Genomic DNA, 13,478 nt, shown 5'->3' on the forward strand with positions numbered 1-13,478 from the left:
TGCAGATACAATTCCCCCTCCTCTTCCTCTTCTTCCTCCTCCCTCCTCCTCTTCCTTCCTGGAAAGTGTCCTAGGCGTGGTTGGGTCAGGGTTAGCCCGTCAAGACTGAAGATCTTGCCCAGCGCCACCCCCCACCCCAAACCTGCTGTATCTCAGCCCAGAGGGGCCACTTTCTCCTCTCTGAGCACGTCTCAAACATCTCTGTACAATGCATCAGTCACTGTTTCGTCCTGGACTGCCCTGCCGTCTATCTGATGAAGTTCTGTCCAATTTCAAGTCCTAACTCTAACGTCACCACCTCCAAGAAGTCCTCCTGGACCCCAAGGAATCACCATTTTCCTCTGATCAATTCCTTCAATAAACAGGCCCCTGAATGAAGGGACTGTCCTCCCTTCACTCTGCAGCCGGCTCTGGGCCTGCTCCCCTTGTATGGCTCCCCTCTCCCCTCCGGGTTCGTGGAGGTAACCCTCTGGGTCCCAGTCACAGATGGGAGGCCTCTGCCCCCAGACCCCCCATCATGATGGTGTGAACCCAGTGGGTTCACTGTGAGAACAGGAGGGCAGCGGTGTGCTATGGATGTGGGGGATGGGCTGGGGGGTCGTTAGAGGGCGGAGCTGCCAGAAACCCCGCCCAGGGCAACAGCCGCTTCTCTGGGACCCTGGGGGAGCCCTTTCAGTCACTGACAACCCAGGCCTGGGAACAGATCACTGCTCCCTGTCCGCACTTGGGCGAGCCGAGCCTGGACGGTGGAAGAAGGTGCCCAAGGCGTCACAGACACGCAGGGTGCTCTGCTGAGAGGTGCACAGGCTGCCCGCTGACCGTACCCCAGGCCTGCACCCACCTGCCTGCTCGCCCGCTCATGCCCGCTCTGAGCTGAGACCACCCGGTCCCCTGGGTCTTGAGAGTCTGTCCCTGCTGCTCTCTGCTGCCTTCCAGCTTGTCCCTCCTCCCTGCGACCCACCCCCGAGGGAGCACAGCCTGTGTAAGCGGGGGTCCCAGCCGGCCCGGGGTGTCGTCTCATGGCCTTCACGCACCTTGAGGACAATCTCCACAGTGAAGACAGAGGTGAATCCGATGTCAAAATACCCGAGGATCTGGTGGCAGGGCAGAAGTCAGCGAGAGAAGGGCAGAGCAGGAACGGCATCATTACCCTCATCAGCCACCACACCACCGTGACCGTCAAGACCCCACTGCCACCATCACCCCCCATCCCCACCCCCATCCCCCACCACCATCCCCTCCATCCCCACCACCATCCCCCATCAACTCCCATCCCCACCACCATCCCCCATCCCCACCATCACCCCCATCACCATCCCCCACCATCATCCCCCATCCCACCACCATCCCCCATCACCATCTCCCATCCCCCATCCCCCCCACCCCCCATCACCATCCCCCATCACCATCCCCCCATCCCCACCACCATCCCCCATCACCACCATTGCCCCCACCACCATCACCACCATGACCGTCAAGACCACCCCACCCCACTACCACCATTCCCCCCACCATCACCATCACCCCCATCCCCCCCACCTCCCCCCATCACCACCATCCCCCATCCCCACCACCATCCCCATCCCCACCATCACCCCCTATCCCCACCACCATCACCATGATCCCCATCAACATGGTCAACACCACCATCACCATCCCCCCATCACCACCATCCTCACTGTCAGCAGCACCACCACCTTCCCCACCCCTCCACCACTAGGACCAGCACCACCTCCTCCATCCTCCACCATCACCACCGTTATCTTCACCATCCCCACCATCACCACCACCATCCCTACCATCATCACGGCTAAAACCCAGCACCCAGAGCCGGTCCCGGGCGCATGCTGTGACCACACTCTCCAGAAGGAGTGAGCTGGGCAGTCTTGGCCCTCTGGGGACTTAAACTCTAAGCAACTGTGATGCGGGAGGCCACGGAGCGGATACAGCTGAACACGGGGCCTCAGGGTGAGGTGTGGGTGCCTGAGGCCTGGAGTGGGGGGCGCTGAGTTGGCTGCCGTCACCTGGTTCCTCACAGACTCAGCCCGGAGCGGGTCTTCGGCGGCCAGGGCGGCGCTGCTGAGCAGGATGAAGAGCAGGATGAAGTTGGTGAACCAGGTGGCGTTGACGATGCGGTGACACAGGACGCGGATCCTGTGGGCGAGGGGCGGGTCAGGAGGCTCTGAACGGGGCCTTCGGGCCTCAGCAGCCTCCGCCCTGCTCAGGGGGGAAGGTCAGCCTGCATCCAGGCGGCCTCTGGCTGGACATGCCGGGCCCCGCCCCACCTTCTGTTCCCATGCAGCCCTATCCCATCCCCCGACAAGCCCTCCCCCAACACCCTGCCCATCCCATGGCTCCCATCGAAACACAGGCAGGCTGCTCTCCAGCCCTGAGGCTGATGGCTGAAACCGCAGGAGAACTATGGTCTGTTATCTAAAGGTGTCAGACTGAAGCCCGTGAGAAATACAGACCCACTCTGCTGTCAGAAAGGAACCAACATATTCGGTCCCTCTCGGGTGTAAGTAATGCGTGAGGCTTAAAATATATGTCTCCTGGGGATGCTGGCACTTTAAATGGGGCAAGAGATCCAAAGTTAAAGGAGTGCCTTTCTCACAGTGTAACTAGGCCCAGAGAGTTGGGAGAAGGTGGTCTTCTCGGAGCAAGAAGCAGCCTTCTCTGAGACCCCACCACCACCCTGCCCCACCGCCGAGGGGCCACCCACTTGTTGGTGGGGCTGAAGATGAAGAAGGCGCTGGCTTCTGGAATGGGCACTGCCTTCTCCTTCAGCTGCAGCTCAGCCAGCGGACGGGGCCGGGGGCTTATTGGGACCTCGGGCTCGTCTTCCTCATCATCCCCTGGGGGGAGGGGAGAGAGGCTGGGGTGTCTTTCCATGTTTCACTCTCCCCTTAGCTCTTGTGCCCTGAACCCAACCGTGAACAGGGAAGGGGGGGCGGCCAGCAGGGTCCAGCCGGGCACCTCCCTTCCCCACAGCACGCCGGCCTGAGAGCTGTTGGCCTCAGGACCTTCCAGAAGTGGGGCCTGGAGCAAGGTTCCAGAGCCTTGCTGCTGTCGCTCCTGTCTCGGGGCTGGATGCACCCCCCTGGGGTGACTCACAAGCTGGGGCTGCAGGGGGCCCTGCTCTGTAAGCGACTGCAATGCTGGGCCCGGCTCTGCCCCTGACTTGCCCGCAGGCAGGCCCCCAGCTCATGCTGTTGATGAGGGCAGGAGTCCCGTTGAGATAAATGGACTCTGAGCTTCTCTCTCCTGGGGTCGGGTTCCACAAACCCTCCTTCGGGTGGGGGGGACAGCCAGCAGGAGGAGCCACCCCAGCACACCCCGCCCTCGGTCTCAAGACCCTCACCTGGGAAGTCGGCCGAGGGGTAGGGGTCCTTCACCTCGTTGACATTGGATTCAAACTCGTCAATCTTCAGCTGGAAGGAGGAACACGAGGAAGATGAAAACCAGAGTTGTGGTCCCCACCAGCCGGAGGGCGTGCAGGTGTGAGCTCACCTGAGCCTCCCTCCGGCCTGGGCTGCTGCTGTCACTGTCATTCCCGTCTCACGAAGGGGAAGCCAGGCCCAGAAAGCCACCGGGACCCCCGCCTGTCTGAGCCTGAGCACTGTCCCCCCATACCCGCTTAGTTCTCAGAAGACAGAGGAGTCCCCAGGCCAGGAACCACCCCCCACCCCCTGCCCCTCTGAGCTCCACTCCCTCAGCCCCCAGGCCGGGACAGGATGGCAGGGCTGGAAGCTGGTCTGTGCTGCTCCGCGGAGCAGACAGTATCAGATGGGAAGGGGGCACGCTACAGAGGAAGTCTGCTTCCTGGGTTGGGGTGTGTGTGCCCTCAGCGCAAAGGCGTCCCTGCGATGGAGCTGCCCTCACCTGGCTGGTGCGCAGGCAGACAGCCCCCTTCCCCAGCACCCACCCTAAGGCATGGGTGAAAGGGGGACTTTCAGAGGCCCCTCCCTGCGGCCCCTGAGAGCACCCCATGGGCTGACGGGCTCACCTTGGCGGTGGTGGGGATGCCCTCCCCCTTGGGTTTCTGCTCCAGCTTCTTGGCCACCGTTGCCTTCTCCTCCTCCAACTTGTCCGGGAGCCCCCTGAGTTGGAAAACCAAGCAAACCCAAAGTGGAGGCCCCGCTCCTCCATGGAAGAGAACCTCCACCTTCTGAGGTCCGCTCAGCCTGAGGGCGCCCTCCCCGACCCCACCCAGGGCTTGAGGAGGGGGGCGCTCCATGGGGGCAGGAGCAGCACAGGCCGAGCGCGTCCTCTCCCCATGATGAGCGAGCAGCGCCGGCAGCCTCGGTGTCAGCCAGCCCAGGGCCTGCCGGCCGGTGAGAGTGCAGCCGTGGCACCGTCCGGGGTGGCACTGTCTGGGTTCACAGCACGGAGCGCGGTTTGGTCCAGGACGGCTCAGCTCTCCTGTGCGGGCCGCCCTCCCTCCGTCCCTCTCGCAGGTCCCTTCCGCTGGGTCACCCACTCACTTGGACATCTTCCTGCGTCTCCGCTCCTCAGCCTTGGCCTTCTGGGCGGAAGTCAGGCTCTCGGCCTCTGCCAGGTTGTCCACAGCGATGGCCAGGAAGACGTTGAGCAGGATGTCTGGGGTGCCGCTAAGGAGCTGGGGTGCTGGGCTCGGCAGGACCTGCCCGCCCCGGTGCTCCGGGCCCCCGTCTTTCTGGGACTGACTCCTCCCCGCTGTCACTAGTCACCCTGAGGTCGCCTAACCTCCTGCTGGAAGGAACTGCCCTACCGCTGTCCCCACACGGCACCTGCTGTGTCCCCTCCCCCGCTCCGGATCCTAGGCGCTCCCCCTTCCTGCAGAGGCCCTGGGCACCTGGACCCCCGGTCCCAGCCCCTCTCCCGGCCCCTCCCCACTCCGGGCTCTCTTCTGAGCCCTGCGCCCCAGGGGATACAGTTGCCGCAGACAAACAGGATGATGAAGTAAATGCAGACGAGCACCCCGGGGTAGGACGGGCCGCCGTAGGCCATGATCCCGTTGTACATCACGGAGTTCCAGTCCTCGCCTGTCAGCACCTGGGGTCGGGGGGAACAGAGGGATGTGAGGGTCTTCCCTGGGGACTACGTTGTCCAAGAGTCCCCTTCCAACGTCGCCCACAATGGAGCGGGCGGGGGGCGCATCAGAGGAAGCGAGGCCCCGCCTGGTAGGGCAGGCAGCGAGCGGCTCGGGCCTACCTGGAAGACGCTGATGAGGGCCTGCGGGAAGCTGTCGAAGTTGCTGCGCCGCACCTCGGTGTCCTCGAAGTCGTACCTGCCCCCGAAGAGCTGCATGCCCAGCAGGGCGAAGATGACGATGAACAGGAAGAGCAGCAGCAGCAGCGAGGCGATGGAGCGGACGGAGTTGAGCAGCGACGCCACCAGGTTGCTCAGCGACGTCCAGTACCTGCAAGACGGGGCGGCCCGGGGCCCCGGGGTGAGGCGGCCGGGGAGGCTGGGGCTGCCGGATCCAAAGCTCCCATCCCGGTTTGTCACTCATTCTCCTTAGTAGGGTGGCCGTTTGACTTCCGGGGCCACCACTAGACTCTAAACCCCACGGGGGTGAGGCCCACTCCTCCCCTGCACCCACGGCCCGCGGCCACTCCACGCCCCCTTCTTTGTATCCTTCCTCACCACCCCCTTCTCCTCCTCCCCTTCCGTCTTCCTTTCCTTCCTCTTCCAGTCTCTTCCCTTTTTCTCCCTCTTTTCCATGACCCTCAATAACCCTGGTGAGAGGTAAGGAAACAGGAGAGGAGGTGGAAGGGGGAAGGGTGGAGGGGCGGGGCCGCGCGGGCGGGACCACGCCCCCTGCTGGGAGGGTCGAGGGGCGGGGCGGGGCGGACGGAAGGGGCGGGGCGCCTGGAGGGCGGGGCGCTGGGGCCACGCCCCTGCTGGGAGGGTGGATGGGAGGGGCGGGGCGCCGGGACCACGCCCCTGCTGGGAGGGTGGATGGGAGGGGCGGGGCGAGGCGGGAGGGGCGGGGCGCCTGGAGGGGCGGAGCGCCGGGACCACGCCCCCTGCTGGGAGGGTCGAGGGGCGGGGCGGGGCGGACGGAAGGGGTGGGGTGCCTGGAGGGCGGGGCGCTGGGGCCACGCCCCTGCTGGGAGGGTGGATGGGAGGGGCGGGGCAAGGCGGGAGGGGCGGGGCGTCGGGACCACGCCCCCTGCTGGGAGGGTCGAGGGTCGGGGCGGGGTGTCTGGAGGGCGGGGCGCTGGGCCACGCCCCTGCTGGGAGGGTCGAGGGCCGGGGCGGGGCGCCTGGAGGGCGGGGCGCTGGGGCCACGCCCCTGCTGGGAGGGTGGATGGGAGGGGCGGGGCGAGGCGGGCGAGGCGGGAGGGGCGGGGCAAGGCGGGAGGGGCGGGGGCGCCGGGACCACGCCCCCGCTCACTTGGTGATCTTGAAGATCCGCAGCAGGCGGATGCAGCGCAGCACCGAGATGCCCAGGGGCGTCATGGCGCCCGACTCCACCAGCAGGATCTCCAGGAGGCCGCTGCACACCACGAAGCAGTCGAAGCGGTTGAAGATGGACATGAAGTACTGGCGCAGGCCCAGCCCGTACATCTTCATCAGCATCTCCACGGTGAACAGGGCCAGCAGCACTCGGTTGGCCACGTCTGCAGGGAGGCCCAGCTCAGCGCCACTCCCCTGCGCGTACGCCTGGGCCAGGCCCCCAGTGACCCCCCGCTGCCAGCGACACAAGGCCCCTCACCCGGCACCCTCCCTGCGTTTCCAGGGCACCCTCCTCTCCCTGCCCTCCAGATCCAGTAAAACCTGGTGAATTTTCCCCATTGAAGGAACACAGCCTAGATTTCTAACAAGGTAAACCGTCCTGTGTTTGGCAGGCCCACCCTCCTCACTCCAGCAATCAAGCCACGGTATTTTAACCCCATTTTCTTGGCCTCCCAGAAACACAGCCAACCAGGGATCGAACCCATGTCCCCTGCAGTGGAAGGGCAGAGTCCTAACCACTGGACTGCCAGGGAAGTCCCTTCTTGAGTTTTAAAACGTTTGCTTCCTTTGCATCCTGGACACCACATCCCCCTGGGATTCCTCCAGCTTCTCCTGTACCCCTCTACAGAGGCACCCCCACCTCACCCTGAGTGCTGCACTTGAGCTGAACACGTGAGTACATATCACCCTCTGGGGACCTGGTGATGTCTTCTAAGGGCAAGCTTTGATTATCATGCCTGCCAGCGATTCCAGACTCTGACTTTTCAACCCAGACCTCTCCGCTGGGTTCCAGACCTACTTTGCGTCTGTCTCCTCAACATCTCTTGGGGTGTCTCAGAGGAACCTCAAACTCAACAGGCCCAAGACTAAGCTGATGGGGACTGCCTGTCCTCCCCCACCCCCAAAAAATACCTGGTCACTGACTGTGTTCCCTATCTCAGCAAGTGGCACTGCCATTCACTTATCTGCATAGGCCAGGGACCTCAAATTCATTTTGGACCCCTCTTGGTGGACAGTGTCCACATTTTGTCCACGTTAGTTATTGACAATGCATTGACAATGCTTGACACATTTAAGGGGTTCTCAAGAATATTGGCTGCAATGAATGGATGGATGGATGGACGGATGTGTGGATGTATGGATGGTGGATGGGTGGATGGTTAGATGGATGGGCGGATGAATGAATGGATGGATGAACAGATGGACAGATGCATGGATAGATTGATGGATTAGTGGATAGACGAACAGATGGATGAATGCATACTTCCATCTGATCTGTAACATTTCCTGTCTCCTTCCCATAGAAAAAGATAGTGTTCTAGCAATTTTCCTTCTTTTATCTTTTTCATCATTTTAACCAGAGTGTCTTGCTCCTATCCAGCCTCCCCTCCTCTGTAATCCTCCTCTTAGATTTATCTCCACTGTTGCCCTCCCCTTGTGACCTGACATCACTCATCAATATCTGTCTTCTTTGGCTCAGGAAGCTCCTTGAAGGTGGGAGAGGTACCTTCCTTCTCTGTGTTCCCCGCATTCTTTACTAGGCCTACATAGAGCGTGTATGCTATAAACGCTTGGTGAGAGGCTGCTACGTCTGGAGTAGAGCTTGAGCGAACTTGGATGTGTGAAGCGCTCAGTTACTGCTTACCGGTCCATCCAGTAGCTGTGTTTGTGATCATTTGCCCAGCCACCTGGCAAGCACCTGGCGGGTCCGCAGTGTGTTGCTATTATTAATATTTCCCCTGGTAATGCCACGAGGAGAGGACCACCACTAGAGTTTCTAGAAAATGATGTCGACGTCTAACTGACTTCACAGACCCTGAGGCACCGTTGGCTTTGGCCGTCAGCCACGTGTCTCACCTTGCAGGTGGGTCAACCACAGGGGCTGGTGGTGGTGCTCTGAGGCGATCGACAGCGTGTTGAGGGCGACGATCAGGATGACCAGCCAGTAGAAGACCCTGGACTTCACCACGTCGTGGCACTTCCAGCGGAAGACACGGTTCCACTGCCTCCAGTGTCGGCTGAGAAGCAGGCAGGGAGGGAGGGGAAAAGGTTGTGTTGCCAGAGCCCCCACCTTCCCAAGGCTGCCTTCAGGCCACTCCGGCCACACTTGGTCTGACCACCCACTCCCTCCTCCAGCCACACCAGAGGAGACAAGAATGAGCTGCAGAGACAGGTGGCAAATCTTGCCTCCTAGAGCAAATATCTTCACATTTCAGAGGAGAACAGCAGTGATGCAGACCTTGGGGGTCACTAGAGACAACGCGGGTGCCGAGTTTAGTGCAGTGCCGGGCCCAGAGTAGGGCTCCATACGTTTCCATCTTAAGTAAGGCCACGCTGGGATGCCCCGTTTCGCTGGTCATAAAGTCAATTCTTTAGCAAATGGCTCATATTGGTGTTGGGGAGGGTTCACAGAAAGGGCACCTCCATCACTGGCACAGCCTTTGTGTGGCGTTTACCAGGGTTCAGACTCTCCATGCCCTCTGACCCAGCAAGTCTGTTTCTAGGAATCCACTGGGCAGAGATGTTCACTCTGACAACTGTTCCCTTCAGCACTGTGTGTACTGCCCCAGACTGGACAGATTAAGTAGACTACGACATATTCATGCTGTGGAATATTTTATGTTCAAAGATCTACCACCAGAAGGTGTGTGTCTGAGCTATCACACCTTGCAAAGCTGCAGAGGGACCTTAAATACGTGTCACTAAGTAAAAAGAGCCCGCCTGAGATCACACTGTGACATTCTGGGAAAGGCAAGACTTTGGAGAAGCAGGCTGCCAGGGGTGGGGGGTGGAGGTGTGAATAGGCAGAAAGAGAGTCTTTTTAGGGCAGCAAAAATACTCCATATGATATTATAATGGTGGCTATGCATCATCAAACACAGGATGAGCCCCAACATAAACTGGACTCAGGGTGATGATGCTGTCCACGCAGGTTCATCAGTTGTAATAAACAGACCATCTGGTGGAGGTTCTGATGGTGGGGGCCCCGGGCAGGGTCGGGGGGTGGGGGACAGGTGGGCCGTCTCTGTGCCTTCTGCTCAGTTTTGCTGTGAATCTGAAACTGCTCCAAAAAAAGAAAGTCTTTTTTTAAAAAAGCAAGTTTTCGTGTGTATAAATTTGCCCTAAATAGACCATTCTAAATTTAGAATGTCAGTTACTAGTTTATGTGTGGATCGTATTCATTTATCCAGCAAGCCCTCCTGTGTGTTGGGTACTTTTGTTGGTTCTGAAGTGACAGTGGTTAATATGAGAAACCCTGTCATGTAAAAAACTCATGTGTGTAGGTGTGTGTGTGCACACCTGTGCATGTGTGTGTAAGATGAATGCATAGAAGCAGCCTTGGAGGGATGCAAATCTGTTACCATGGTTACCTCTTTAAAGGGCAGCAAGGATTTCATCTTTTCTTTGATGCATTTCTCTATTGTTGGATCTCTCAAAGTCACAATTGTGTGTGAATTTGGAAGCAGCCAATCAAATAAACACACAGTCCTCTTGAGACAAAGGTGCCGGGGCCCCAGCCCCCTGCCCCAGAGGCCTGCGATGCTGCCCGCCTGCTCTGCTGGAGCGGAGGCTCCCAGTGTCTTCCTCACGTGATGTAGAAATAGGTCATCTGCTCACTGCCCTCCACCCACACTCAGGGAACGTGACCCAGAAGCCACCCACGGGGGGGTGACTGGGGTAGGGGGACCCGGAGCCGGGCAGACACTCACATGAACTGGATGACTTTGTTCAAGCCCGCGATTTCATACAGGCTCTCCGTGTCGGAGCCACCTTCATCCAGAGCCAGCTTCCCTGGGGACAGAGAGGCACAGGAATCCTTGCTTCCCTCTGGGCTGGACGCACCAGGAAAGGGCGCTGACCGGGGACACCTGGGGCAGCGGCCCTGGGTGGGCCTGGACCCCTCCCTCCTGGGAGCCAGAGAGCCTGCACCGATGGGAGGGTGGTTCCTGGGAGCAGCGAGGCACTTTAGTAGTCAGGGCTCTGGGCAGGCCCTGGGCCCACCTGGCCGCCTCCACCTCGAGGCGCCAGGCTTGCCCTCTAGGGGCCACACTTCCTTATCTGCAAAGTGGAGCCATCAGTCCTGCTCATCAGGCCCCAGGGCCGTGGGGGAGCAGGGCGTGGGGATGCCCTTACGGGGGCTGGTGCAAGGGCAGCTCGGGGCGGGGTGCTGACCGTGGCCCGCGGCTCCCACCTTCTCTCAAGTCGTCCACGTCCATGACCTCGCCCTGTGTGATCCAGCTCAGGTAGCCCCGGAGGTCCTCATCCAGCTGCTGCTTCTCCCGCAGCTTCTGGAAGGTTCCCCTGGACTTGGCCTTCTCCCGCTCCTTGGTGAATTCCCTGCAGGGGGCCGGGGAGGAGGAGGAGGAACCAGTTGGGGAGATGGAGCTTCTTGGGTCACCAAGCCCATTCTCAGGCTGGACGCGCCCATCCTCCTGGCCCGGCTATCGCCAGGTCCAGGGACCTTCCGGGGGCCAAGGGCAGCCCTCCCCCCCAGCCCCGCCCTCCAGGATACTTGGCACACTCAGCCTCCCTCTGTTGTTCTTTCTTCTCATCCCCTCTCATTTCTCCCGGCTCGTCTTGGGTGACCTTGGGCAGGGGTTAGTGACACGACCATCCACTGCCTAACAGAACTGCCTGGACCCTCCCGAGACAGGCTGGGACCGGCGACCCTTTGTCCCCTGCTTGCACCTGGACACACCTCTCCTCCAAGAACAAGATACAAAGAAAGTACTTGGGACTAAAACCCCTGCGTGCACGTGTAGCTGGGGCAGCTCTGGACCAAAAGATGCCAGGGCAGCCGCCCCCACCCCCCGCCCCCAACTGCCATTTCTGAAGAGCCAGGAGTGAGAGCAGCTCACTGCACACGCCCGTGCTCAGCACCACAGAGGGGTGGGCACTCCACCTCGGCCCTCCTCCGGCCCAGCCCCTGCACACACCACTGCGTCCATCCCACCCCAGGAGCTAGCAAGGCGGGCTCTGGCTTGTGGCTCCCTCCTGAGCTGGTGCCGGAGCCCCAGTGACGTCTGGCCTGACTTCCTGGTCTGGCCCTAGGCAGTTTACATTGTCTGGGGAAGGCCGAGAATGGCCTGGTATCACTCGTTTTCCCTGCAGCCCTGAGTCCTGCTTACAGACCTAAGGCCTCGGGGGTGGGGGGGGGGGGGGGTCCTGGGCCTGGAAGAAGCCAGGCTGCACTGGGGGAGTGGGACCGAGGGTCGGGGAAGGCTCTGAGCTGGGCGGGGGGCAGCCAGCTGGAGGGGCGGGGGGCCGCGGGAGGGTCTGCTCACCCCGCCCGCCCTCACACTGCCGCGGCAGGGTCCAAGAGGGTTCTTGGCCACCTCGTGCCCTGGTCCCTTCAGTGCTCCTGTGAAAGCTGTGCGTCACTCCTCAGAGCCACGGGGAAAAGGCTCCCTTTGGGAGGATTTGGGGGAGCATTGTAAAATGTTTCATTTAGAAACCAGAGCCTGACAACAGAACCAGTGCTATGAAAACGTGGTTGTTGAGACATAAAGAAATAGTGTTAAAATTACATAGAGAACTGTGGGAGTTGGTGAAAGGCAGGGAAGCCTGGCGTGCTGCAGTCCGTGGGGTTGCAAAGAGTCGGACACGACTTAGCGGCTGAACAAATGCTGCTTCAGTAATTCATTAACTGGCAAGATCTAGTCGCAGGTCTAATAACCATCATAACTTTAAGGTAGTGAAACTTGCAACACTGGGGTCTGACAAGGGCTTCCTACTGGGACCAGTCACGGGCGGCGCTGTGACCACTTCCTGAAAGGAAGTGTCAAGTTCCAGTTAGACGCAATAAAAACAAAAGCATGTCCTTCTTCTCCAAGTCCACAGACAGCAACCCCCCGCCAATGCCAGGAGGGCAGCTCCTGGGGCTGGTGGTGGCCACTTCCAGGCTGCCCGCCGCGGCTGGGGCGCAGCCTCAGAGAGGAATGACCACGAGGTGTGCCGGCCTCTGCCCGAGTACGTTACAGGAACTGACTCGTGCGGTTCTCCCAACAAGCCCGTGGATCAGGCCCTGACATGACTCCTCTGTGACAGAGGTGGACCCCGAGGCACAGAGGGGTTCGGGAATTAGCAACGGTCACGCAGCCAGCGAGCAGCAGTGCAAGGGTTTAAACTGGGGCCTCGTGCCCCAGTCTGCGTGCTCAGCCCAGAGGCCATTCTTGGAGCTGAGCCTCAGACCTTGCACCTCCAGGGGCAGCAGGCTGGGGTCTCGGGGGCTTCACACAGGGGGGCCGAAAGAAGCGAGGACAGAAGAAGGCTTGAGGAGGGGAGGTGGAGAAAGGGGGGCTCTCCCTGCATCTTTGCTCTCCCTTGCTAGCGGGGAGCCTGCTCCTGGCTAAAGGGGACGGGGAGGAGCGGGAGGTCTAAGTCACAGCCCCTTCCCTCTTCCCGCTCTCCCCCCTCCCCGCCCCCTCCATCCCCCCTCCCCCTCCATCCCCCCGCCCCCTCGATCCCCCTCCCCCGGCTGCCTCTCGCCCCTCACCCGCTCAGGACGCCCAGCACCAGGTTGAGGATGAAGAAGGAGCCAAGCAGGATGAGGGTGACAAAGTAGATCCAGGGCCACTCGTTCCCGATGGCATCGTTCACCTGGTCCAGACACGGGTGTGAGTCCCCGGCGTGCGGGTCCAGGCCCTCCGCAAGCTGGCCACCCGGGTCCGGCCTGAGACGCAGCACTGGGGCCTTGCTGACGGCTACCTGGCCGGCGGGACGGAGCCCTGCCTCCCTCCAACCGCCCGGCTCCCTGCCTGGCCCCGTCCTGCCGGCTGCCTCCAGCCTCCTTTCCAGCCAAGATTTCTCCGAGTACAAACGCTCCAAGCCTTGGCCTGCACTCGGCCGGCTCCTTCAGGAGCCACCTGTGGCTCTGACGAGTCCCCGGCATCTCTGAGCCTTGTCCCAGCACAGCCCGGGCTGATGACGTGCCCTCGCTCATCACAGGCTGGTCACAGGCGAAACGACACGTGTGACAGTCCTTTGAAACGTTTAATAATTGGCTCCCATAATCTGAGCTCACGAGAGCCAGT

At 60.9% G+C, this 13,478-nt stretch overlaps 1 protein-coding gene across 2 annotated transcripts in view; it reads right to left on the reverse strand.

The window, feature by feature from the left end:
* The window catches only part of CACNA1S (calcium voltage-gated channel subunit alpha1 S), a 57,943-nt gene that overhangs the window by 26,118 nt on the left and 18,347 nt on the right, over positions 1-13,478 (reverse strand). For both annotated transcript variants that reach the window (XM_065936344.1, XM_065936343.1), the window contains exons 7-19: positions 12,941-13,044; positions 10,637-10,782; positions 10,155-10,236; positions 8,302-8,462; positions 6,383-6,608; positions 5,194-5,401; positions 4,914-5,034; positions 4,485-4,599; positions 4,007-4,100; positions 3,362-3,431; positions 2,723-2,855; positions 2,025-2,154; positions 1,035-1,094 (exon numbers count right to left, since the gene is read on the reverse strand). In XM_065936344.1, coding sequence (XP_065792416.1) covers positions 1,035-1,094; positions 2,025-2,154; positions 2,723-2,855; positions 3,362-3,431; positions 4,007-4,100; positions 4,485-4,599; positions 4,914-5,034; positions 5,194-5,401; positions 6,383-6,608; positions 8,302-8,462; positions 10,155-10,236; positions 10,637-10,782; positions 12,941-13,044 — 1,650 coding nt within the window. The remainder of the gene's footprint in view (positions 1-1,034; positions 1,095-2,024; positions 2,155-2,722; positions 2,856-3,361; positions 3,432-4,006; positions 4,101-4,484; positions 4,600-4,913; positions 5,035-5,193; positions 5,402-6,382; positions 6,609-8,301; positions 8,463-10,154; positions 10,237-10,636; positions 10,783-12,940; positions 13,045-13,478) is intronic.

This window comes from Muntiacus reevesi, chromosome 5, assembly GCF_963930625.1.
Source record: "Muntiacus reevesi chromosome 5, mMunRee1.1, whole genome shotgun sequence".
Taxonomy (NCBI): domain Eukaryota; kingdom Metazoa; phylum Chordata; class Mammalia; order Artiodactyla; family Cervidae; genus Muntiacus; species Muntiacus reevesi.